Consider the following 24,615-nt stretch of genomic DNA (forward strand, 5'->3'; position numbering starts at 1 on the left):
GGAACCTGGGTATGCAGTTGTGGGTGAAAGCAAACCTAAGCAAACTGAAAAACCAAAATCCCTCAAAACAGATGACTCAAAAAAAAAAAAATTGATGACTCAAAACACTATGTATGGTTTCTTTTATTTTTCTGTACTTTGAGAAATTCCTTTCATTAAGTAATCTATTACTCTAAAATAAAAAAGCTCAAACTTACTATTTAGGAAACAAAAGTGTCAATGTTGCATTCAAATGACTACTACCCTGATATCAAAAACTATTTTTGGACGGAGATACAGCGTATTATGCAATTCTACAACGTAATTTTTTTTTTTTTTTTTTTAAGAGCAACCTTTTAAAAGAGCCGGAGCTCGTCCGCGCGGTTTCTCTGATTGAGAAGCGAACACCACAAGCTATTGGAAGACTCCTCACCACCGCCCGGTGCCCTGCAGCGTAAAGGACCATTTACTAAAGAGTGGTCTCCCAAGCCTCGCCCGCACAGCGCCGCGTCCACAGAGCCTGTCCAGACACGGGGGGATTGCTGCTGGGACCGCGAAGCCGAGCGACAAGTGCCGGAGAGGCGTCCCACGGCTATTCGCAGATCCGCTGGCGCCTCCGCGCATACAACTTGAACAGTGCTGAAGACCGGCCTACTGAGGAGTGACAGTCACGGGGAAGCGGGAGGCCCGGGGCGGGGGGATAGGAAGGGAAGCGGAATCTGGACCCGCACCCCGCGACACGATGATGCCTCGGCGAGGACCCCGCTGGCCCGCCCGCCCTTGCCAGCCCACCCAGTGCCAGTAGCCCCGGAGGACGGACTAGGGCAGGGAGCCCAGGGGGCAAAGGAAGCGCTCACCGCTTCAGATGGTCCGAAGCCCGCCGAGCTGCGGGAGTCGCGGAGACTAAACTCGGAGCCACGGCCCTGGCTGCAGCTCGGGTTGCAGCCCCGGCGGGAACCGGGTCCCGGGGCATCGCCGGTTGCTCCCACAGCACCCGCGCGGCTCCCGGCGCTGGGCGCACGCCTCCCCTTTGGCCCCAGGGCGCGGGGCACCACGCGGAAAGCCCCACCCGCTCCGGAGGACGTCCAATGGGCGCGGAGCGCGGGAAGCTGGGGGCGGAGCCGGAGCGGCCAGGCGGCCCTGCGACGCAGCGGGCTCAGAGGTCCTCGCCCACAGTGGAGAGCTGTACGGGTTTAAGAGTCCCCTGCCTTGGAAACGTGTGTGTCAGGTGAGTGTGGAGGGACCAGGGGACGCACATTCCCCAAATAAAAGATCCGTGAGAGTCTGAGATGTTGAGGACACGCTTGTGATTTTGCGGGGTCTCTTTCTTCCCGTTTTAGACTTCGTCTGCTGTTTGCAGAACACTAGCCACACTGTTTGGGGAAGCGCGGAATGAGTAACAGCCTCTGCTTTCAAGGATATCCCAATCAGTCAGGCGGAGGAGCAGATGGGTAAACAGGTGACTAGGAGAGTCCTCACGAGACGCGTTCCAAAATCAAAAGTCATGTTTTGCAGCGGGGGGATGTAGGGTGGTGGTGGGGATTTCTGCCAGGAGAGAACCAAAAGGCTTGTTACCCTGTAATACTTGTGGTCATATACATCTTTTTCGTCTTCTTGTTTTCTTAATGACAACCATGTAATACGCACAATAGCTAAACGTTTCAATAACACCAAAAATACATGATATGCATTGAAAAGAAAGTTTCCATTATCCACTGCTCCCTCCTCCTTCCCCCAATTTTCTCTCCTTTTAGAGTATCACAGTTAACGGATTTGCCGTATGTCCTTTCAGAGACACTCAGTGCAATAAATATATATATACATATATATAACATATATGTAATATTACCTATTACAATATTACATATATGTATAAAAACTCTTCTCCAAGTATTTTTTTATTTAAAAAAAATTTAATGTGTATTCATTTTTGAGAGACAGAGACAGAGTGTGAGTGGGGGAGGGGCAGAGGGAGGGGGAGCCACAGAATCTGAAGTAGGCTCCAGGCTTTGAGCTGTCAGCACAGAGACTAACACTAGGCTCAAACCCACGAACCATGAAATCATGACCTGAGCTGAAGTCGGATGCTCAACTGAATGAGCCACCCAGGTGCTCCTCTTCCCCCAGTCTTTTCCCTCTCTTCTCTCTCTCCCTCTGTCTGTCTGTCTGTCTGTCTGTCTCTCTCTCTCTCTCTCTCTCTCACACACACACACACACATACACACACACAGTACTCTACACAGTTTTGCCACCTTGCTTTTCTTCATGTAACACTCTACTTTGGACATCATTTTTGATGATTGCATAGTATTTCATCAAATGATTGAATGCTGCAGTCAGTAGTTATATTCTTATTTGTAGCCACTTGGCATGTGAACAAATAAATGTCTGTCTAGACTAAATATGTAGGTGTTGAATGCTGAATCCCAAGGTAGGGACTTTAAAAATTCTGATAAATGTTGCCAAATTGCTCTCCATGTAGTTTGTGTCAGTTTATGCTCCCACAGCAATTTATCAGGGTGCCCATTTCATCACATATCTCTATACATTATGTTATCAAACATAAGTTTTTAAAATTGCCATTCTGTGAACTGTCTGTTCATATCCTTTGCCCATTTTGCTTTTTTTTTCTTTATTGTTTTTTTTTTTTTTAAGTAGGCTCTATTCCCCAATGTGGGGCTTGAACTCACAACCCTGAGATCAAGAGTCTCATGCTCTACCAGCTGAGCCAGCCAGGCACCCCTTTGCCCATTTTCCTATTCAATTGTTGGTCTTTTTTTTCTTTATTGTTGGAGATGATAGATAGATAGATAGATAGATAGATAGCAAAAGAGATATTTATCTATCCCTTTCTCTATATAAATAAAATTAGTCCATTGTGAATAAATTGTTTACCTTTCCCTCATCTTGTCTTTTGGCTTTGTTTTTTGCAATGAATTATTTTTTCATTTTCATGTAGTCACATTAATTGATTTTTATTTATGTTTCTAGTTCTTTTTAATCTTAGAAAGGCTGTCACTACCCCCCAAATTAAGAAAAATTCTCCCATGTTTCCTTCTAGTATGTTTGATATCTATATGATTCATCCATAATACAGATAAGCTACAATAAAAATAATATGTTACAATAAAGAAATAATTCAGAACAAAGGATATTATCAGATAATTGTCCAAAGAAGATAACCAAAAGGCGAATAAGCACATGAAAAGATGTTTCTAGTGTCAGTAGCCATCAACAAAATGAAAATCAACACTGCGATGAGGTACAACTTCACACCCACCAGAATGGCTGTAATCAAAAAGACAGATAATAACAAATGTTGGTATCTTAGTCCATTTGAGTTGCTATAACAAAAATATCTTAGCCTGGATGGCTTAAATAACATTTATTTCTCACAGTTCTTAAGGCTGGAAAGTCCAGGCTCCAGGCACTGTGCAGATTTTATGTCTGATGAAGACCTGTTTCCTGGTTCAAAAATGTCTGTCTTTTCACCACATGGCAGAAAGGGTGAGGTAACTCTCTGGGGTCTCTTTTTAAAGGCATTAATACCGGGGCGCCTGGGTGGCGCAGTCGGTTAGGCGTCCGACTTCAGCCAGGTCACGATCTCGCGGTCCGTGAGTTCGAGCCCCGCGTCAGGCTCTGGGCTGATGGCTCGGAGCCTGGAGCCTGTTTCCGATTCTGTGTCTCCCTCTCTCTCTGCCCCTCCCCCGTTCATGCTCTGTCTCTCTCTGTCCCAAAAATAAATAAAAAATGTTGAAAAAAAAATTAAAAAAAATAAATAAATAAAAGGCATTAATACCATGTGTGAAGGCTCCACCTGTGTGACCTAATCATCTCCCAAAGGTCCCATCTCTAAATAGCATCACTTTGGGGATTAGGTTTCAACATATGAATTTTTGGGAGATGTAAACATTTTACTCTGCAGCAGTTGGCAAGTGTTATGAACTGAATTTTGTCCCCCCAAATTCATATGTGGGAGCCCCTAACCTACCCCACTGTGACTGTATTTGGTGATAAGGTCTTTAGAGAGGTAATTAATATGAAATGAGGTCATAAGGTTGGGGCCCTAATCTAATATGACTAGTATCCTTAAAAAAAAAAGAAGAGACATCAGAGATATATATAGATAGATACACATAGAAAAGACCATATGAGCACATAACAATAATGTGACTATCTGTAAGCCAAGAAGAGAAATGTCAGGAGAAACCAAACCTGTTGACATCTTGATCTGGAACTTCCAGCCTCCAGAACTATGAGAAAATACATTTCTGTTGTTTAAACCGCCCAGTCTGTGGTATTTTGTTTTGGCAGCCCTTGAAAACTAATGCAGCAAGAATGTGAAGAAATTGGAACCCTCATGCAATACTGGTGGGACCAGTAAAATGTAAAATATAAAATGATGCAGCCACTTTGGAAAACAGTCTGGTAGTTCCTCAGTTAAACGTAGAATTACCATATGACCCAGCAATTGCACTCCTACATATACATGTATGTCCAAAACTATGTCCACATAAAAACTTGTATATGAATGTTTTTAGCAAAATTATTCATAATAGACAAAAAGTGGAGACAACCCACATGCCCATCTACTGGTGAGTGGATAAAGAATTGTGATATATCTATATAATGGAACATTATTTGGCAATACAAAGGAATAAAGGACTGATACATGTACAAGATAGATGAACCTTGAAAACATTATACTAAGTAAAAAAAGCCAGTCACTAAGGATTATATATTATATGATTCCATTTATAGGTTTTTTTTAACGTTTATTTGTTTTTGAGACAGAGAGAGACAGAGCATGAACAGGGGAGGGTCAGAGAGAGGGAGACACAGAATCCGAAACAGGCTTCAGCTCTGAACTGTCAGCACAGAGCCCGACACGGGGCTCGAACTCACAGACCGTGAGATCATGACCTGAGCCGAAGTCGGCTGCTTAACCGACTGAGCCACCCAGGCACCCCTATAAGTTTTTTTTTAATCTTTATTTATTTTTGAGAGAGAGAGAGTGTGAGTGGAGAGGGCCAGAGAGAGAAGGAGCCACAGAATCTGAAGCAGGCTCCAGGCTCTGAGCTGTCAGCACAGAGCCCTACATGGGGCTTGAACTCATGGACCACGAGATCATGACCTGAGCTGAAGCTGGATGCTTAACCGACTGAGCCACCCAGGCACCCCTATACGATTCCATTTATGTGAAATGTCCAGAATAGGCAAATCTATGTAACAAATGTAAGTGTTTTAAGTTACACTTAAATGTGTAACTTAATGTATGGCTTAAATGTATGCTTTTTTTTTCCCCCTCATTTGGTCTAAAAATATTGATCCCCATCCACGGACTAAGACAGAATGAATGGATCCTGGCTAAGCCTCTGACATGGCAAAATCCCGTGGAAGTGATGTTCAGGTACATCCTACATAATGGCTGGGAGGAATGGAAAGAAAAATTAGCGGTGCCTGGCTGGCTCAGTCAGTAGAGCATGTGACTCTTGGTCTCGGGGTTGTGAGTTCAAGCTCTGTGTTGGCTGTACAGACTACTTAACAAAAATAAAATCTTAAGAAAAAAAAAACACAGATTACTGGCTGCCTAGGTCTGGGGTGGGATAGAGGGACTATAGGGTGAAGGCTAGGGGTACAGGGTTTCTTTGGGGGGTAATGAAATGTTCTAAAATTTATTGTGGAGATGATTGCATAGCCCTGTGAATATACTAAAATTCACTGAATTCTACACATTCAATGGATGGTATGTGAATGGATGTATGGTATGTGAATTGTAACACAATAAGCGTGTTAAAACAAAACCAGTATGCAAACTTCACTGGACAAGATGTCAAAGTTATATGACCAAATATTTCATACATGAAAAACCTCAAAAAAGTATATTTTGGGGAATTTATTAGCCTTGCTGTGAGATTAATTGAAAAGTAAACAAGGAGAATGTTGGTAGAGCTAAGCAAAATGGCCAAACTCATAAGTTGATAAAATTATTTATTAGGACAACTATTAATGAACATACTGAGGCAAGCACAGAATCTATGAGATTATTCATGTTTGCCCCATAATCTATTTATTTGGGAGAATATTCCCTCAGAACAATCCAAGTGAGAAAAATGAAATATTTATGGCACCACTATTTATAAGGCAAAACTAAACTGGAAATACCTCAAATGCCTGATAATTTGAATGGTGTTTATTAAAGTAGGAAACATGGGCTGCATTAGTAAGTGGGAAAGTACAAACAAAATAATGAGAAAAGTAGAATTCAAATGAGTTTTTAAACGCTGATGAGTGTACATAAATAAATGTATGTTGTTGAGTATGATGAGGAGGAAATGTATTAAATGGCACCAGGATTCCTTTTAGAAAGAAATTTCATTTGGAAAAATAACTTGATAAGCTGTTTCGGGTATAAAGTGAGACTCAAAAAAAAAAAAAAAAGCATGGATGCAATTAAAAGCCTTAGCAACACAAGAAAGTTGCTCTGCATGTAAATACTGGAGGAATTTATATTTGCTCTTGGGAGAGAGGAAGAGAGTGGTGACAGGAGATGGACCATGCAAGGAAAGGTGGGTGGGAGAGAGGAGTTAGGAGGACAAGTCTGGTCGCTGCACAGAGTGAAGGGCTAGTGGGAAATCTCTGGTGATAGGGTGGGAAAATGGACTTTAAAGAGCAGGAGTACTAGGGGCACCTGGGTGGCTCAGTCAGTTAAGCATCTGGCTTCAGCTCATGTCACGGTTTCACGGTTTGTGAGTTCGAGCCCTGCGTGGGGCTCTGTGCTGACAGTCTGGAGCTTGCTTTAGATTCTGTGTGTGTGTGTCTCTCTCTGCCCTTCCCCCACTTGGGCATGCACTCTCTTTTTCTCAAAAATAAACAAACAAACATGTAAAGAATAAGCATGTCTAATATGTAAGTTTTAACTTGTTTTCTCAAATCTTAAAATCTCACTTAAGTTGTGATTTTGTAGAAACTGAAGAAGAGGCTGAATATGAGGCAGTTGGAATAGTGAAAAGACAGCAGCCATTGATACATGGACTCACGGCCAGAGAAGACAAGAAAATGAGCCCCTCAGAAATTATCGGTAATTTTGGGAAGGATGGATGTTTAGGCTAATCTCCTTGAGATTACAAAGGGAAGGGAAGCTCTGGCTGACATTTGCCTTACATAAAGAATGGGAAAGTAACACGAAGTAAATGTAGGTGTTTTAAGTTTGTGACAGGCTTAAATGTATGATTTTTTTTTTTTTTTGCTTCTTATTTGTTCTAAAAATATTGATTCCCATCCACAGACTAAAACAGAATGAATGGATCCTGGCTAAGCCCCTGCCATGGCAAAATCCAGTGGAATTGATGTTCAGGTACACCCTGAATAATGGCTGGGGGGAATGGAAATGAATGTATAAGATGGAAAAATTTACACCTATTCTCTTAGCAGCAGGGCCTGAGGTAGTTAGGCTGTCCAGTTATAGAAAAATTGTTCTATGTGTTCTACATTAAAGTGTTACTGGAGCAAAAAATATGATCACATGGACAAGATGGCTGGGCTGTGCGAAAAGTTCAAAAGAACTAACACATAAGTGACTGTCAGTGAGCATGTTGAAGTTCTTCATTGCCCAACTCCAGAATTCATGACTTCCACTGACTTCGCCAGAGGAGGGTTACTAACCAGCCCTAATTTACAGATGGCAGGTCTGTGGCACAAGGCCTAGAAGTGATTTTCCCAAGGTTATAGAGCAAGCCAGAGGGTGAGCCGAAAATAGAACTGTACCTCATATTCCCATGCAGGCTATATGATAACTTTGTACTGTCAGCAGAGTTGAGGAATGAATGTCCTGGAGAGGTTAGCATAGTTTTATGGCTAAGGGAGCCTTGCTCAACAATTGCAAATGCTACTTGACAACAGCAAATGACCCACATAATCCTATAAACAGCAACAACCTAGACACTTAAGCAAAAGTTTCAGGAAAAAAATTACTGTTTGACAATTGAGAAATTTAAAAAATACACAGCTCCACAATCATGAAGCCACTACTTGTGTAATGCATACGCTCTAGAGATCCTCACTGTCTTCCTCTAAGACTTAAATTCCAGATGACAACTCTCAGCAGTGTAATATCAGCAAGCGTGTACAGGACCTAGCAGAACTATCTAAACATTTTCAGAAGTGTAGGATTTTCTGGATTTCTAGAAGTGTAGGATTTTTGGCCTCAGTGATAATGTTCTCTAAGTTGCCTTACTGAATTAACAGAACTAGAAAGTACAGTGGGATAGTCAGATAGTTAGAGCCCCAGGGTTTAGCCACCAAATTTATGTCCCTTGGGTGCCCGGGCTCTGGAGGGATTGCTCAGCTAGGTACTATTCTGTGCCTGAGCCTCTATGCTCATATTTTTAGGAAAACCAAAAAAGCGAGTACCACTATTAGGTAACTGTTCTTCAGAGTAGATTTTTATATTTCACTGATCTAGTCAACAAAAAGCTTTAAAGATTTATGTTTTCAGGAGTGTTGTTAATCCCATTCTCATTTTCCAGAAAGGGCTCTTGATGATTTGCTGTGTGAAGTGGATTAATACTGTTGGGCCAGCTCTAAGAATATCACACACAATCACAGAGTCTGGACTTCTTGACTCCAAATTCTTTTCCCTGCATAAAGTAGGCTGCACTGTTACTGCTTTAGCTCAGTGCTTCAGTCATGCCTTCCATGAGACCCTGACCAAAAAAGATAAAATCTAAATGTACAGTGGAAGAAAGAAAGTGATACGTCCAGCACCTATTTCTCAGAGAGCTGTCACTTACTGGTAAGAGTGGTGGAAGGCAAGCCCCTTTCCATAGCGTAACATCATATCTGAAACCATCTTACAGAAGCCCCATAAAAGGCAGGAATGATAGAGCTGCCTGGACAAAACGTATATCAAAGTATCCACTGATAAAATCAGGGTTATTACAAATGTTACCTTTTGCAGGCAATATTTTATTAATATGTATATATATTGTTTTAATGTTTATTTATTTTAGAGAGAAAAAGAGAGCAAGCAAGTGCACAAGTGGGAGAGGAGCAGAAAGAGAGGGAGACAGAATCCAAAGCAGGCTCCATGCTAACAGCACAGAGCCTGATGTGGGGCTCGAACCCACGAACCATGAGATCCTGACCTGAGCCAAAGTTGGATACTTAACTGACTGAGCTACCTAGGCTCCCCAGTATTTTATTAATATACCAATAAGCCAATTATTGTGAAGTGAAGGAATAATCCAACATCCAAATTTACATGAAATTTTTTTGCTCTCTCCATCTCTTTTAGCATAAGTATTTTGGCTGCTACCAGTTTTGTTGTTTTTTTTTTCCCTTTAAAGCAGCTCAGTGACATAGGTTAGGATTTTCTGGGTTAAACACACATAAACACAAAGTTTAAATACATTTGGTGTGGGAAGTGGATCTAGCATTATCCAGAATACCTTTTGAGCACTTTTGGCCATTCTGTCTAAATTCTGGCTACCCACAGGATATGTCTCTGCTCACTGAAGGGATAGTCTGTGTTTCACACAGAAGGAAGAGAAATCTGAAAAGCTCCATGGAGTCAACAGTGCATCTGGGTTGCCCCTTTGCTCACTTCTACTCCTCCCTTCTCAGTTTGACCCAAGTTCTATGGTACAGTTCTGTTTATTATAAACCTTCATTTAGCAATTTCTGTATGCATGGTTCCAACATTTGGACTATTTTCATTGATTCATGTATTCATCCATTTATTCACCAAGATTTTTGTCACTCCAGGGGACATAAGCATCCCCTACCTTTAATAAGGCTGTAGTTGAATGAAGGAGATAACTACCATGACAAACGCAATGTAAGAATATATGAAATAAGTACTAGAGGTAAGCTTTGGGGTCAGAAAGGCTTAAGTTCAAGGCTTTCAGCTCTGCTATTTATGAACCAAGTGACCTTGGTTGAGTTATTGAACCTCATTGAGTTTCAGTATCACCCTCCAGGAGAATGAATGTGACAGTTCTCTTTCTAGACGACCCTCAAGGACCTTGTACTCATGCGCTTGTATAATTCCCCTGCCTTGAATGTGGGCTGGACCTAGTGACTTACTTCTAACAAAGAGAACACTGTAAAAGTAATGGGATGTCACTTCCGTGATGAGGATTCAAAAGACTGACCTCTCTCCTGAATTTTCTCTATGACCGTCTTAGCTTATGTGCTTAAATGGAGCAACCTGCCATGTTAGAGAGTCCCACGTGGCAAAGAACTGAGAGAGGCCTCCAGCCAACAGCCAGAGAAGAACTGAATCCTGCCAGCAAGCAGGTAAGTCAGCCTGGAATCAAATCCTTTCCCAGTAGAGACTGGCGATGACCACAGTCCTATCTGATCCTTGACTGCAGCCTGTGTAGCAGCGGACCCGGCTAAGCCAGCCTGGACTCCTGACCTTACAGAAACTAAGAGATAATAAGTATTGTTGAAAAACACTAAATTTGGGGACTAATTTGTCACATAGCAACTGATAACTAGTACAATGGGATAACAATTCCTTCCAGAATTACAGTGAGAATTAGAACATATATGAGGATTAGAATAATGACAGTAATGGTAATGACAACGACAACAGGGGATCCCAGCTAAGCTTAAATTAAGATTCAGAACCTGGCAGAAATGCTACTATTGTGAAGAAGTTATATTTAGTGCTTGAACCCCCTGAGGAGTACAAGAAAGATGAAAGTACAAAAAACAAGGTATCACATTTCTCAATCAGGCCCAGACTATGTCTGACTCTGATAGAAGGGGACTTGTTGAGCAAAGCTAAAGTAGCAGGTTTGTGAGAGTTAGTGAACAAGAAAAGGTGTGTGGGGGCCCAGGTGACAAAGTTTCACCAAGAACTGGGAAGAGGGTTACTCTCCCACTTCTGCTTAGATTGGAGCATGGCTACAACAATAAAGTGAAGCCAAGAGACAGTGCAGTTGTTCAACTCAAGAGTTCCTGCCTTGGGAGTATGGAGCGTAGGACCCTCGATGGGGAGGAAGGGTTCTCATGGGGGATATTGGCCACCATGAAGGAGACAAGGCCCTCCTGCTTCTCCTGAGATTGGCACATAGCTATTTCTATGTTTGTGGTTGATAAACAGTAAAAAAGACTATGAGAAGGGAAGTTGAGTACCTATGTCTCTGTAAGCCAGTACAGTTGGGGTATAGGTGCCTTTAAGGACATGCAGAGTTCTGACAGGCAAAGAAAGGAAAATAGACATTCTGAACTGAGGGAACAGCACAAGTAAAGATTCAGAGCGGTGAACATAAATCATTTCCTTAGGGAAAAGTAAGTTGTCCTGTGTGATCAGAGAAAGGAGTAAAAACTAGTTAACATCTCCTATTCTGATTCTTTTTTTAAAAATTTATTTATTGTTTAATTTACATCCAAGTTAGTTAGCATATAGTGCGACGATGATTTCAAGGGTAGATTCCTTAATGCCCCTTACCCATTTAGCCCACCGCCCCTCCCACAACCCTTCCAGTAACCCTCTGTTTGTTCTCTATATTTAAGAGTCTCTTATGTTTTGTCCCCCTCCCTGTTCTTATATTATTTTTGCTTCCCTTCCCTTATGTTCATATGTTTAGTGTCTTAAGTTCCTCATATGAGTGAAGTCATATGATATTTGTCTTTCTCTGACTAATTTCGCTTAGCATAATATCCTCCGGTTCCATGCACGTAGTTGCAAATGGCAAGATTTCATTCCTTTTGATTGCTGAGTAATACTCCATTGTATGCATATACCACATCTTTTTTATCCATTCATCCATCAATGGATATTTGGGCTCTTTCCATACTTTGGCTATTGTTGATAGCACCGCTATAAACATTGGGGTGCATGTGCCCCTTCGAAACAGCATACCTGTACCCCTTGGATAAATACCTAGTGGTGCAATTTCTGGGTTGTAGGGTAGTTGCATTTTTAATTTTTTGAGGAACCTCCATACTGTTTTCCAGAGTGGCTGCTCCAGTTTGCATTCCCACCAACAGTGCAAAAGAGATCCTCTTCCTCTGCATCCTCGCCAACATCTGTTGTTGCTTGAGTTGTTAATGTTAGCCATTCTGACAGGTGTGAGGTGGTATCTCATTGTGGTTTTGATTTGTATTTCCCTGATGATGAGTGATGTTGAGCATTTTTTCATAGATCTGTTCACCATCTGGATGTCTTCTTTGGAGAAGTGTGTATTCATGTCTTTTGCCCATTTTTTCACTGGATTATTTGTTTTTTGGGTGTTGAGTTTGCTAAGTTCTTTATAGATTTTGGATACTAACCCTTTATCTGATATGTCGTTTGCAAATGTCTTCGCCCATTCTGTCAGTTGCCTTTTAGTTTTGCTGATTGTTTCCTTCACTGTGCAGAAGCTTTTTATTTTGATGAGGTCCCAATAGTTCATTTTTGCTTTTGTTTCCCTTGCCTCCAGAGATGTGTTGAGTAAGAACTTGCTGCAGCTGAGGCGAAAGAGGTTTTTGCCTGCTTTCTCCTCGAGGATTTTGAAGGCTTCCTATCTTGCATTTAGGTCTTTCATCCATTTTGAGTTTATTTTTGTGTATGGTGTAAGAAAGTGGTCCAGGTTAATTTTTCTGCACGTCGCTGTCCAGTTTTCCCAGTACCACTTGTTGAAGAGACTGTCTTTATTCCATGGTGTATATTCTTTCCTGCTTTGTTAAAGATTAGGGGCGCCTGGGTGGCGCAGTTGGTTAAGCGTCCGACTTCAGCCAGGTCACGATCTCGCGGTCCATGAGTTCGAGCCCCGCGTCAGGCTCTGGGCTGATGGCTCGGAGCCTGGAGCCTGTTTCCGATTCTGTGTCTCCCTCTCTCTCTGACCCTCCCCCATTCATGCTCTGTCTCTCTCTGTCCCAAAAAATAAATAAAAAACATTGAAAAAAAAATTAAAAAAAAAAAAAGATTAATTGGCCATACATTTGTGGCTCCATTTCTAGGTTCTCTATTCTGTTCCTTTGATCTGAGTGTCTGTTTTTATGCCAGTACCATACTGTCTTGATGATTACAGCTGTGTAATACGTCTTGAAGTCCGGGAGCATGATGCCTCCAGCTTCGGTTTTCCTTTTCAAGATTGCTTTGGCTATTCAGGGTCTTTTCTGGTTCCATACAAATTTTAGGATTGTTTGTTCTAGCTCTATGAAGAATGCTGGTGTTATTTTGATAGGGATTGCTCTCCTATTCTGATTCTTATTTAGTTTCTACACCAGTAATTCTCAGACTTTGGGTATCAGTTTCCCTTTACCGTCTTAAAAATTAGTGGTGACCTGAAAGAGCTTTTGTTTATGTTGATAATATCATTTGAATGTTTATGGTTTAGAAATTCAAACAGGTAACTTTTTAAAAGATTTAGTCTGAAATCATCTAAAATAAGAATAAACAAATTAACAAAAATAGCATATTTTTATGAAAATTAATTATATTTCTCACAACACAACGGAAATAAGGGAGAAGCATGGCACTCTTTCACATTTTTGAAAATCTTTTTTAACGTCTGGTTTGATAGAAGGCAGCTGGATTTTTGTATCTGTTTCTGCATCAATCCCTTGCAATATCACATATCAAGTCACCTCTATAAAACAGCATTCTATGCTTGTGAGTGGATGACAGCAAAGATGACAAATCAGGTTTTCATTCATGAAAATTGTTTTGATCCCCAGGCCCCCTGAAAGAATTCCAGGGAGGGGCACCTGGGTGGCTCAGTCAGTTAAGCATCAGACTTCACCTCACATAATGATCTCGCAGTTCATGAGTTCAATCCCTGTGTCAGGCTCTGTGCTGACAGCTCGGAACCAGGGGCCTGCTCTGGATTCTGTGTCTCCCTCTCTCTGCCCCTTCCCTGCTCATGGTCTCTCTCTCTCTCTCTTTCAAAAATAAACATTAAAAAAAAAAAAAAAAAAAGGGTTCCAGGGACCCACAGAAGTCCCTGGGCCACAGTTTGAAAATCACTGCCCTACAGCAGGAGCAGTGGATATTCCTGAGAGAGAAAGCCAGAATTTACAAATGTAGTAATTGTTGATGAGAATAGTATTCATAATATTAATAGCTAGCATTTGTGGGGTATTTACTATGCATTATTCTAAGCACTCACAAGAACAAAGAAGCGGTCATAATTATATTTTCCAGATGAGGAAACTAAGGACAAAGAAGTTAAGTTAACTTGCCCAAATTTCCTTTGGTAAATGGTGGTAAGTGGTGGTGAGGCTGGGCTACAAAGACAGGCACGCTGGCTCCAGAGCCTGTACTCACCACTGTACTGTCCTGCCTCTCTGAGGGACAAAGGCCTGCAGTATAAATGACAAAAGGTTGAGTCATCCCACTCATCCACCCCTTCTCCCTCCTCTCCCTGCCATTTTAGATTTCAATGCTCTTTTCTCTTTCCCTGCATGTTTAGGGAACTCATATTTCTTTTCACTCTGCAGTAAGTCCTTGTACATTGCCCGTTGTCCATTATTCCCACCACTCCACAGAAGCTACTCTCTCTAAAGGCACCAATGACATTATAATTACCAGATTCAGTGGCCGCTTTTCAGTCCTCATCCTCCTTGCTCTTTCAGATATGGGATATTATTGGCCATTTTCTTTTCATATCAAAATTCTCTCCTCTATTGGTTTTTCTGACACCAGACACTTCTATTTCTCTTACCACCTCTCCAGTAATTTCTTTTCAGACATTACTCTTCCTTGGCCTGTCCCTTAACTATCTTCATTCCTCAGCGTTTGGTCCTAGGCCCTTCTTTCTTCTCATTCTATAACTTCTCCAACTGCCACATCATTTACCTCCATGGCTTTAATTATGAAATCTCCTGTGGTCTCCAACCCAGGGAATTACCACCACCATCCTCTGTGAGCCAGATGCTTGGGAGTCATTCCAGACTTCTGCTACCTCACGCCTAGGATCTGCCCCAAGGTTTACTGGATCTACGTCTGAAACATTTCTGAAGTGTCCCTGACCCTAACTCAGACCGTCCTTTTCTCCTACCTGGATTATTACATAAGCCTCATTTGTAGCTCACTTTCTTCTCATTCTGGCTGCTGACAGTTCCTCCACAGCAGCAGGAGCTGCTACTCTGCCTGATGTAGGCACTGTCATTACATCATATCCTGTATTATTGGTGCAGCCTGGACTTGTGCAGCACTGAGGCTTTGTACACACTACTATTGAAATATGCCTTCTACATCCTATGTGTGACTAGGTTACTCCACAGCCTGAAACCACTTTCCTGATTCCCTGTTGCCTTCAGGATAAAGCCCAAACCCCAACACACTGTTCTAGTTATTATGGCTTTGTAACAAACTACTCTAAATATAGCAGGGTAAAACACTAACCATTTTGTTAGACTTGTGGATTCTGTGGGTCAGAGATTTGCATAGGGCGTAGGAGGAACGGTTTGTCTCTCTCCTTTGTCCAGGGCCTTACCTAGGGGTGTCTCCATAGCTGGTGACTGGGACCATCTGAAGGCTCTTTGCCTCACAGGCTGTGTGGAGAAGATTCAGATTGCTGACTAGAGCACTTATGTGTGGCCTCTCCTTCCGGCTTGGTTTCCTCATAGCTTGGTGGCCTGATGTCTTACATGACATTTCAGAGTTCCAAGTCCAAGTGCTCCAGCAAACAAAGTGGAAAGCTACATGGTCATTTATGTAAGCCTCTGGGTTCACACAGTGTCACTTTACATTCTGTTGGTCACAGGCAAATTTGTCCAGATTCAAGGGGAGGGGACATAGACTTTACCTCTTAATTGAAAGAGTATCAGTTCACACTGTAGATGAGTATATGAGTTTGGAGATACTTTGGACATCTATGGAAAATACAATCTGCCACACAAACTATACTAAACCCTGCCCACAAGCCCACCCTCCCCACCTGTCATCTCTCCTTGACCTCCTTGCTCCAGTGACACAAACTTCTGGCTGCTCCCTTCTGCACCTATTGCTTCCTCTACCTGCACACTCCTATACATCCTTTAAGAGTTACCTCAAGGGTCAGTTACTGAAGGCAGACTTAGGGAGGCGTAAATAAAAAAGGAATAGTCCTATAAGCTTTCAAGCAAGAAAAAAGCAAACTAAAACAAAGCAGGTGGCTTTAAAGAGTTAAATCCCATTTTGGAAATGGCAAAAGAATAGAGATAAGGATCCCTCAAACAAAATAGAATCCAGGAATAGATACAAGAATACAATGGAATGTAATATTTGACATATGAGTGGGAGGGAAAAGAGAGATGCCCAAACACTCATCTAAGAGTCAGCTTTGTCTAGTAGGCATTGGAAAAGTAGGCATTTGTCAGACATCCCTCTTATTTCCCCTTGAATTATCTACTCTGTGTATGCTCCTCCCAGCTCTTCCCTTCTCTGCCTGGGGCTCCTGGACATATCCCCCACAGATTCTGCTCCTTCAGGGTCCACATCACAATCGCACAAGGCTGCCCAAGTGTATTTCACTCTACTGAAGGATTGGGGAAAATGACAGGAAATCATGATGTAGGAAGGGGAACTTAAGAGTTGTATGCAAAATACGTTTTTTTCCCAGAAAAGCCCTATGATGTTTATGTCACATGTGAACAATGTCTATTTGACGTGTATTTATTGAGTATCCTCTCTGTATCAGTGACAGTTCTAAGTTCTGGAGATAGAATGGTGTAGAAGATGGTGTTATGGCTCCACCCTTATACCTTGGGCCTTATAGTGCACACCATCCTACTTCTAATTGTCAGGACCTGCATCTTTTTGCCTATTGACTTTCTTTAGAAGCCAGAACATGGTATGACCATGGGTGAGTGGGTCCATCGGACCAGGAGTACCTACGAATTAACATACCCTCAAAACAGCCCTTATTTAGTGACTAACAGGAGTTGGTATATTAATATCTCAGCAACCACACCCCTCAGGGTGTATTCGAGATTTAGGGCTCCTCTGTAGGGTTAAGCTCCAGTTACACACAGTGATGACTTGGCGATAATACATCCTTTATTGTCTGCCTTCTCTGCTTCACTTCTCCACATCCAGTCTTGTGAGTTTGAACATCATCTATATATTTTCAACCCCCATAATAATATCTCTAGCTGGACCTCTTTCCTGGAATCCACACTCATAAATCTATCTACCTGTCTCCATTTGGATGAGTAACAGACACCTCAAACTTAACATGTGCAAAGCCAAAATCCTAGTCTTCTCCCCAGACTTTCTCCTCCCGTCTCTGTAAATGGGCAACTTCATCCCTCCGATCTCCCACACCAAGATTGAGGTCACCTTTGACTCCTCTTGATCACCTCTCACATCTAATCCAGCAGCAAATCCTGTCAGTTCTGCTGTGAAAATATATCCAGAATCCAGTTACTTCTCACCACCTTCACTGCTGCCATTTCGGTCCAGGCCCCCATCATCCCCATCTTACTGGTCTCCCTCTCGTGCCCCTGCTTCCCCTACAGTTTATTTCTGCCCAGCAACGGAAGAAATCCTTTTAAAATGAAGTCGGGTTATTTCACTCAGACTAGAAGCCAAAGTTCTTACAATGGCCTTCAAGATGCTACATGGTGTACATTCCCACTTAACTCATTGGTGCTTCTCTCCCTCTTGATTTCTTCATTCCAGCCATGTGGGCCTTTCTTGCTTTTCCTTAAATATGCCAAGCACATTTCCATTTCAGGACCTTTGCACTTGCTATTCTCTCTACTTAGAATGCTTCCTGTATTATCCTTCACCTCAGACATTTGCTCAAGTGTCACCTTCCAAGGGATGTCCTCCCTGCCCAGGGCCTCTGGCCCGAGGGACAAATAGCGCTTTGAAATCCAGCCTCGGTACATGACACATGGTATGCACTCAATAAGTTATTTGTGGATAAATGAATGAATGGACAAAAGAAGGAACATTTAAACGAGGCACGCGTGACTCCTGATTCAGTATAAATTCTTAAATAGGAACGGCATTTCTTAACTTATGCATCTGGAGCACTCTCACACTGGTGTCAGAGTCTTGCATTATTATGCAGAGCGCTGTTAGTTCCTCTGCCCTTTCTTGGCTCACAGATTGTGCTCATTTTGGCTTGCTCAGAAAAAGAAGCCCAGTGGCTCTTTATGGTCTTTCCTCAGTTGCACAAAGACTTGGCCAAGGCTCTGAAGATTACTATAATGCTCTTAGTGACTGGATTACATTCTTAGCCCAGAACCACATCTTCCTTGGTTTCTACAAGGGAGCAAGAAACGGAGTTGTATTATCCTTCTTAAGATACAGATTATTCTAACCTATGCTATTGGGGCAACTAGTTAACCCTCTGGGGGAAAAAAAAATTGGTTGAATTTCCTATCTCAGTTCCTAAATCAAATGGATAAATTCCAGATTGTTTTTGCACTTGAATGTAAAAAAAACTGAAACTGGCACTAAAAGAAAATACAGTGAATATATAAATGAGAGAGACATTTCTAAACATAAAACAAAAGTCATAAATCATAAAGGAGAATAGATAAGTTTGACCTACACAAGAATTTAAAAAGCTTCTACATTGTCATTTAGAAGTAACTACAGGTGGGGTAAATTATAAAGAAAAATGAGAAGTGATTGGCACAAAATTCTATATAATGGTAACCTTTAGGGAGAAAATTAACCAGGATTTTACTTCTATAAATTATTTATTTATTAAAAAAAATTTTTTTAACTTGAGAGAGAGAGGGAGAGGAAAAAGAATCTTAAGCAGGCTCCACGCTCAGTGCAGACTGGCATGGGGCTCAATCCCACATCTCTGGGATCATAACCTGAGCCAAAATCAAGAGTTGGACACTCAACTGACTGAGCCACCCAGGTGCCCCTTACTTCTATAAGTTATCCTATGGAATGAATAATACAAATTTCTAAAGATACATTTGCAAGAGTGTTAATACCAGTATTTGTATATTGTAAATAAAACAGAAGTTCATTAATAAGGATCTGGTAAATAAATTATGACATACATACAAACAATGGAATTCTACACATACATTGAAAATGATGTTAGCCTATGGGGCAACTAGGTGGCTCAGTCAGTTAAGCATCTAACTTCAGCTCAGGTCACGATCTCATGGTTCACGAGTTCAAGCCCCACGTGGGCCTCTGTGCTGATAGCTCAGAGCCTGCAGCCTGCTTCGGATTCTGTATGTCTCTCTCTCTGCCCCTCCTTGCTCATACTCTGTTTCTCTGTCTCTCAAAAATAAGTACACATTTAAAAAAATGATGTTAGCCTAGATATATTAACATGAAAAGATACCCACAATATTTTTTCAAATGAAAAAAGAGGTCAGAGAACATCATGTGTACAAGGTCCTGCCTGTGCATATGTGTGTGTGTGGCTAAATAAAGAGAGGGGTATATCTGGAAGGAACTATTAATAGTGGTTATCTCTGGATAATGTTATTTGTGAACACACTGCCTTCCTCTTCATGTTTTTATGAATCATTGGATGTTTATTAATACAACCTATAATTTTGACCATAAAATAGTTTTTAGTTTTTAAAAAGTGAAAAAATATTAAAACAGTGTTTTCATTAATTAAAAATAAACATATCCCATCCCTGTTGATGGATTTTCATATAGCACTAAAATTGTGACATTCCCTTCCCTTTTCTCCCTCTGTACCTCAAGCCCATGTTGACCCCCACCCCTATGCATAAGTTTGGGCCCCTGAGTTGTATCTTATTCCTTTTGGTAGAAGTACATAATCTCCTGTCCCATTTCTAGAGCCGTTCTAGAAACCCTGGTTGACTGGACTCTTGGCATACTGCTCAACTTTTACATCAGTAAGAATAATTAAGTGAAAGAAACAGACTATTCTAAAACATAAAGAATAGCAAAGAAGGGAGTCTAACCCTCTTCTATATTAAGAAGTACAACAGAGCAACTGTAATCAAAATGACTTGTATAAATTGGTATACTTGTATAAATTGGACTATGACAAATGGCACAGAAGTATGTCAGGATTTAGTATATGACAAAAAGAGACACCACTGAAATAAGTGAATGAGGATGACTTCTTAAAAAATTTTTTTAATGTTTTTATTTATTTTTGAGACAGAGAGAAAGCACGAGCTAGGGAAGGGCAGGCAGAACAAGAGGGAGACAGGAACAGAAGCAGGCTCCATGCTAACAGCAGAGAGCCTGATGTGGGGCTCAGACTCACAAGGTGACCTAATCATGACCTGAGCTGAAGTCAGATGCTTAGCTGACTGAGCCACCCAGGTGTCCCAAATGAGGATGACTTATTAAATGTTACTGTAATAAGTGGTTTATAGCCCAAAGTAACCTACAGATGAATGAAAGAGGGAAATATTAAAAAGTAGTAAAATATATTTAAAAGTAATGAGATAAAACAGAATTTAGTATCAAATCACAGAAGGGAAATTCTTCTAAGCATGAATGCATTGGATGAATCTAGTCAGCAAATCAACTCTATGAAAATTAAAATTTTGTAGTCAATCCAAAATTATACCACTAATTTGCTACACTTGAAATACATATGTAGCAAATATGACTAATAAGGACTTAATATATACACAACTCCTATAATTGATATGAAAACCTAATACCTCTATAGATACGTATTTGAAAACTATACACAGTGAAAAAGATGGATGACAGTATTTTATGATGTTAATTTAAGAAAGCCCTTCCCAAGGAGTACATGAAACCCAGAATACCTAAAGGGAAACACTGATAGATTGTTTCAAAAAACATAAAGTTTTTTAAAATTTCAAATAGCAGAATGAATAAAGTTAAAAAAAAAATGTGAAGAAAGTATTTGCAACAAACATCAAAGGATTAATATTCATGAGATATAAACAGCTCCTAAAGATCAATAAGCTATCATAAGGAGAAAATGAACAAAGAGGTGAAGACAATTCCCAGAAAAAATTCAAATAGCTATATATACATATACATATGTGGATTATATGTGGATTTTTTTGATAAATACAGTAAAGTACTGTAAATATATTTTCTCTTATGTTTTCTTTTTTTAATGTTTTATTTATTTTTTGAGGGGGGAGGGGCAGAAAGAGGGGGACAGAGGATCCGAAGCAGGCTCCACACTGACAGGCTGACAGCAGCAAGCCTGATGTGGGACTTGACCTCAACTGTGAGATCATGACCCGAGTCGAAGTCAGATGCTCAACCGACTGAGCCATCCAGGTGCCCCTCTTATGATTTTTTAATAACATTCTTATTGTAAGAATACAGTATATAATACATATAATGTACAAAATATGTGTTAAACAAACTATTACTGGTAAGGTTTCCATATAATACATATAATATATATATACATATATATATAATACATATATATATATATAATACATATAATACATATATAATACATATAATGTACAAAATATGTGTTAAACAATTATTACTGGTAAGGTTTCCAGTCAACAATAGGCTATCAGTAGTTAAGTTTTGGGGGGAGTTACAAGTTAAATAAGGATTTTGACTGCATGGGGGGTGGATACCCCTAACCCCCAGCATTATTCAAGGGTCAACTGTATGTGTGTGTGTGTGTGTGTGTGTGTGTGTGTGTGTGTGTGTTTTCATAACCTCACTAGTAATTAAGGATATGCAAAGTTAAATGAGATAATGTTTTAAAATATTTTAAAAGTTTAAAAACATTGTGATGTTATCATATAAGAGTAAAGCCCAAACTCTGGTAGCTAGTCTCCAAAGAGGGCCTCCGACAACAACAAAATTCTTCCCTTCCCTCTATGTGTATGCTGCTCTCCGCATCAAGAGGTGAAGTTTATTGTCCCTCTTATTGAATACAGGCTGCCCCTGTGACTGCTTTTACCAATAGATGGAAGTGGATATGTTGTTCTGGGACTTCTGAATCCAGGCCTGAGAGAACTGGTTACCTCCTCTCCCTTTTTCTCGGAATACTGCTTCTTAGAACCCAGTTACTATGGTGGGAGAAGCCCAAGCCACATGGAGAAATCATGTGAATTAGAGCCAAGACACTCCAGTTGACAGCTGCAACTGAGCCTGCATCAACTACTATTGATGTAAATGAATCTTCCAACCCCAAAAGATTTTGATCATTGAACAAGACCTAATGAACAAGGCCTAATTAGCATTTTAATCTAATCAATCAGTTCAGAAATTTCTCTTTGCTAGGGAAGGGATGGAGGAGTTGGAAGGGCTGGGGAAATATTTGTAACTCCCAGTGCGCCAGTAGCTGGGGTGGGGAATTTATTTTGCTCATATGGTGCATCTCTGATAAGCCCCACCCATAAAATTGCATCCCTGATGAGCCCAGTCTATAACTGGGCTTTAAGGCAGTCACTGTGCACTAAGGCTCCTATCTAGACGTGGAGCCTGTAATCTGTTTCATACTTGGCCCCTTGTTCTTTACTCTGAAGTGACCTGGCCATGTATCATGCCTTGACCTACCTATAAAATAAGCCACATCTTCCCACAAGTTGTGACAAGGAGTACAACCTACTTGGAGGCCACTTTCCTCTCTATGAATAGGAGAGAACTAGTAAGGAACAAATTAAAACAGTTAGTTTACTTTCTACCAATTAGATGCTGCCAGCACTTGGAAAGGGAAGTCAAGATGTAGTCATCCACCAAAGGATAAATAGTGGTCCCTCAGTAGGTTCCACTGCCCATACATGGACTTGAATTCTCCCTGCTTCTGGACTAAGTAAGAATGATCAAGGAGCCTGTGGATATCTGTTGTCTTCCCAATATCCCTTTTTCCACTGGAGAACATCCCTTCCCTGTCCGTAGTAGTTCCGGTAGTATTATCAAGTAGTGCCGTACCAACATCGTTGGGTAGAGGTGGAAAAGTGCCCTAGGCCTAGATAGTTGTAATGCTTCCTCCTACTGTCCACAGCAGTCAAATGAATGGGCATATGACACAGTTACAGACAATCAGAGTCACTACATGAGGTATGCTAGAATATGGTTGGAGAGTAAGGCTCTTTTTCTAGAATTGAACGTTGTTGAGAATCATAAAGTCAAAAGCTACACATATCCTTGTTTCCTACCACAGAGGAGAGCAGAGCTGAGAGAGGGAATAATAAGGCCTAATGACATTGTTTAAACACCTATATCAAGCTATGCTTGAAGTTAATACCAATCCTAGGGCTTTTCGGTTAATTGAACCAACAAATTCCCTTTCTTATGCTTAAGGGAATTGGAGTTGGGTTTCTGGTAGTTATACCTAAAGAGTCTTGGGTAGCAAGGGGCACTATCCTTGATCCTTCCCTGACATTTGTATCTTGAATTATGAAAGGGAGGACACTAATTATTCACCCTTATCTATCAAGAATGTATTAATTTGTGGGGCGCTTGGGTTGCTCAGTCGGTTGGGCAGCGGACTTCGGCTCAGGTCATGATCTTGCAGTTTGTGAGTTCGAGCCCCGCGTTGGGCTCTGCTTTGAATTCTGTGTCTCCCCCTCTCTCTCCCTCTCCCCCATTCACACTCTGTTTCTTTATTTCTCTCTCAAAAATAAATAAACATAAAAAAATTTTTTTTAAGAATATATTCATTCTTCAGAGCCCTTGATCATCAATTCTGGGGGGTGGGTGGTAAGGAGGTAGGGCAATTCTCTTCATTTTTCACATGTAGCATCTGATAGAAAGATGAAGGTCCTTCTAACAGCTCAGTAGCTGTCCAATTAAAAATGCATATTGAGTAGCTATATAATAAAATACAAGATAATCACCATCATCAAGTGAGGGGTCTCAGGGAGACAAGATTTATATACATGCAATACCTAGATGGCTATCACAGGCTTGACACATTTTATAGGACAAAATAAAATGCACAAATAGCATGTACCATAAAAATTTGAGAAATTTCAGGGTTTCCTGGTCAGATGATAGAAAACCTCAAAAAAGAACCTGGAAAGTATTAGTATGCCAAAATGGTTAGGAAATTTGGCTCCTTAGGGCAAAGGGGCAAGTGGAAACTCTAGAGACCGACATTTTATTCCATTCCTTTTTGTATGTCGTCTCTCTCTTCCATAAAATCTGAAACCTGTTGCTCTTATTTATATTTTGGTTGTTGTTTTTTTGTCAGTCCCTGTGTGTCCCTCAAAGACAGGAACCATGTCATGTTTACCAGTGAATCCCTGGCACAAATCTCAGGAACTAGTATAGAGCAGATGGTCAGATGCATGTTGAATGGAGGGATGAATGGATGGGGCAGCGGCATCAAGATCCAAGCCATTGGAGACTCACAGACCATTCCTCTTCTTCCTCCCTACCCTTCCTGTCTAACTTTCCTCTCTGCCATATAGGTGCAGTTAAAACATATGTCATTTGCCAGGATACAAGATGCAAATTAGTAAGTGCTGGGGAAGTAACAAATTAGAGTCACTGTCCTACCTATTTCCCTAGGCCTTGAGGACCTGGCTCTGCCAAGGGCTCCCTGCCCAGGGACATAAGCTGCTCTCTTGCCAGCTTGCTGTGCTGACAGCTCTAATTGCTAAATGAACAGTCTGTGTTTCTAGTGAGAGAGGTTCTCAAAGAGTGTTGGCTCTTGAAGCCCTGAGAAGGGAAAACAATATTGTGCAATCAAAAACTACCACCTCAGCAGGAGAGGTCAGCACTGGATTTTCCATTACAGGAGGGGTAAATTTGGAACCTGAAGGCATTCTTGG

The 24,615-nt window shown here is 41.1% G+C and overlaps 1 protein-coding gene and 1 long non-coding RNA gene across 11 annotated transcripts in view; one reads left to right on the forward strand and one right to left on the reverse strand.

The window, feature by feature from the left end:
• Nucleotides 1-976, reverse strand: part of ZNF638 (zinc finger protein 638) — a 140,904-nt gene extending 139,928 nt beyond the window's left edge. For 5 of the 9 annotated variants that reach the window (XM_058683752.1, XM_058683755.1, XM_058683754.1 and 2 more), the window contains exon 1: nucleotides 837-974. In XM_058683752.1, the coding sequence (XP_058539735.1) occupies nucleotides 837-952 (116 nt within the window). In that variant the 5' untranslated portion in view covers nucleotides 953-974. Of the gene's footprint in view, nucleotides 1-836 lie in introns of all 9 variants that reach the window. The other 4 variants (XM_058683756.1, XM_058683750.1, XR_009248508.1 and 1 more) reach the window with 3 other exon arrangements.
• A 24-nt stretch (nucleotides 977-1,000) lies between these two features.
• On the forward strand, nucleotides 1,001-12,661 carry LOC131484932 (uncharacterized). Of its 2 annotated transcripts, none has more exons than XR_009248509.1 (5): nucleotides 1,001-1,207; nucleotides 1,320-1,438; nucleotides 6,947-7,060; nucleotides 7,268-7,336; nucleotides 10,167-12,661. It is a non-coding gene; the product is annotated as an uncharacterized LOC131484932 (long non-coding RNA). The 2 variants fall into 2 exon arrangements; XR_009248510.1 differs by lacking the exon at nucleotides 10,167-12,661 and adding an exon at nucleotides 8,508-8,886.
• The last annotated feature ends 11,954 nt before the right edge of the window (nucleotides 12,662-24,615 follow it).

Source organism: Neofelis nebulosa, chromosome 9 (assembly GCF_028018385.1).
Source record: "Neofelis nebulosa isolate mNeoNeb1 chromosome 9, mNeoNeb1.pri, whole genome shotgun sequence".
In the NCBI taxonomy this organism is placed as follows: Eukaryota; Metazoa; Chordata; class Mammalia; order Carnivora; family Felidae; genus Neofelis; species Neofelis nebulosa.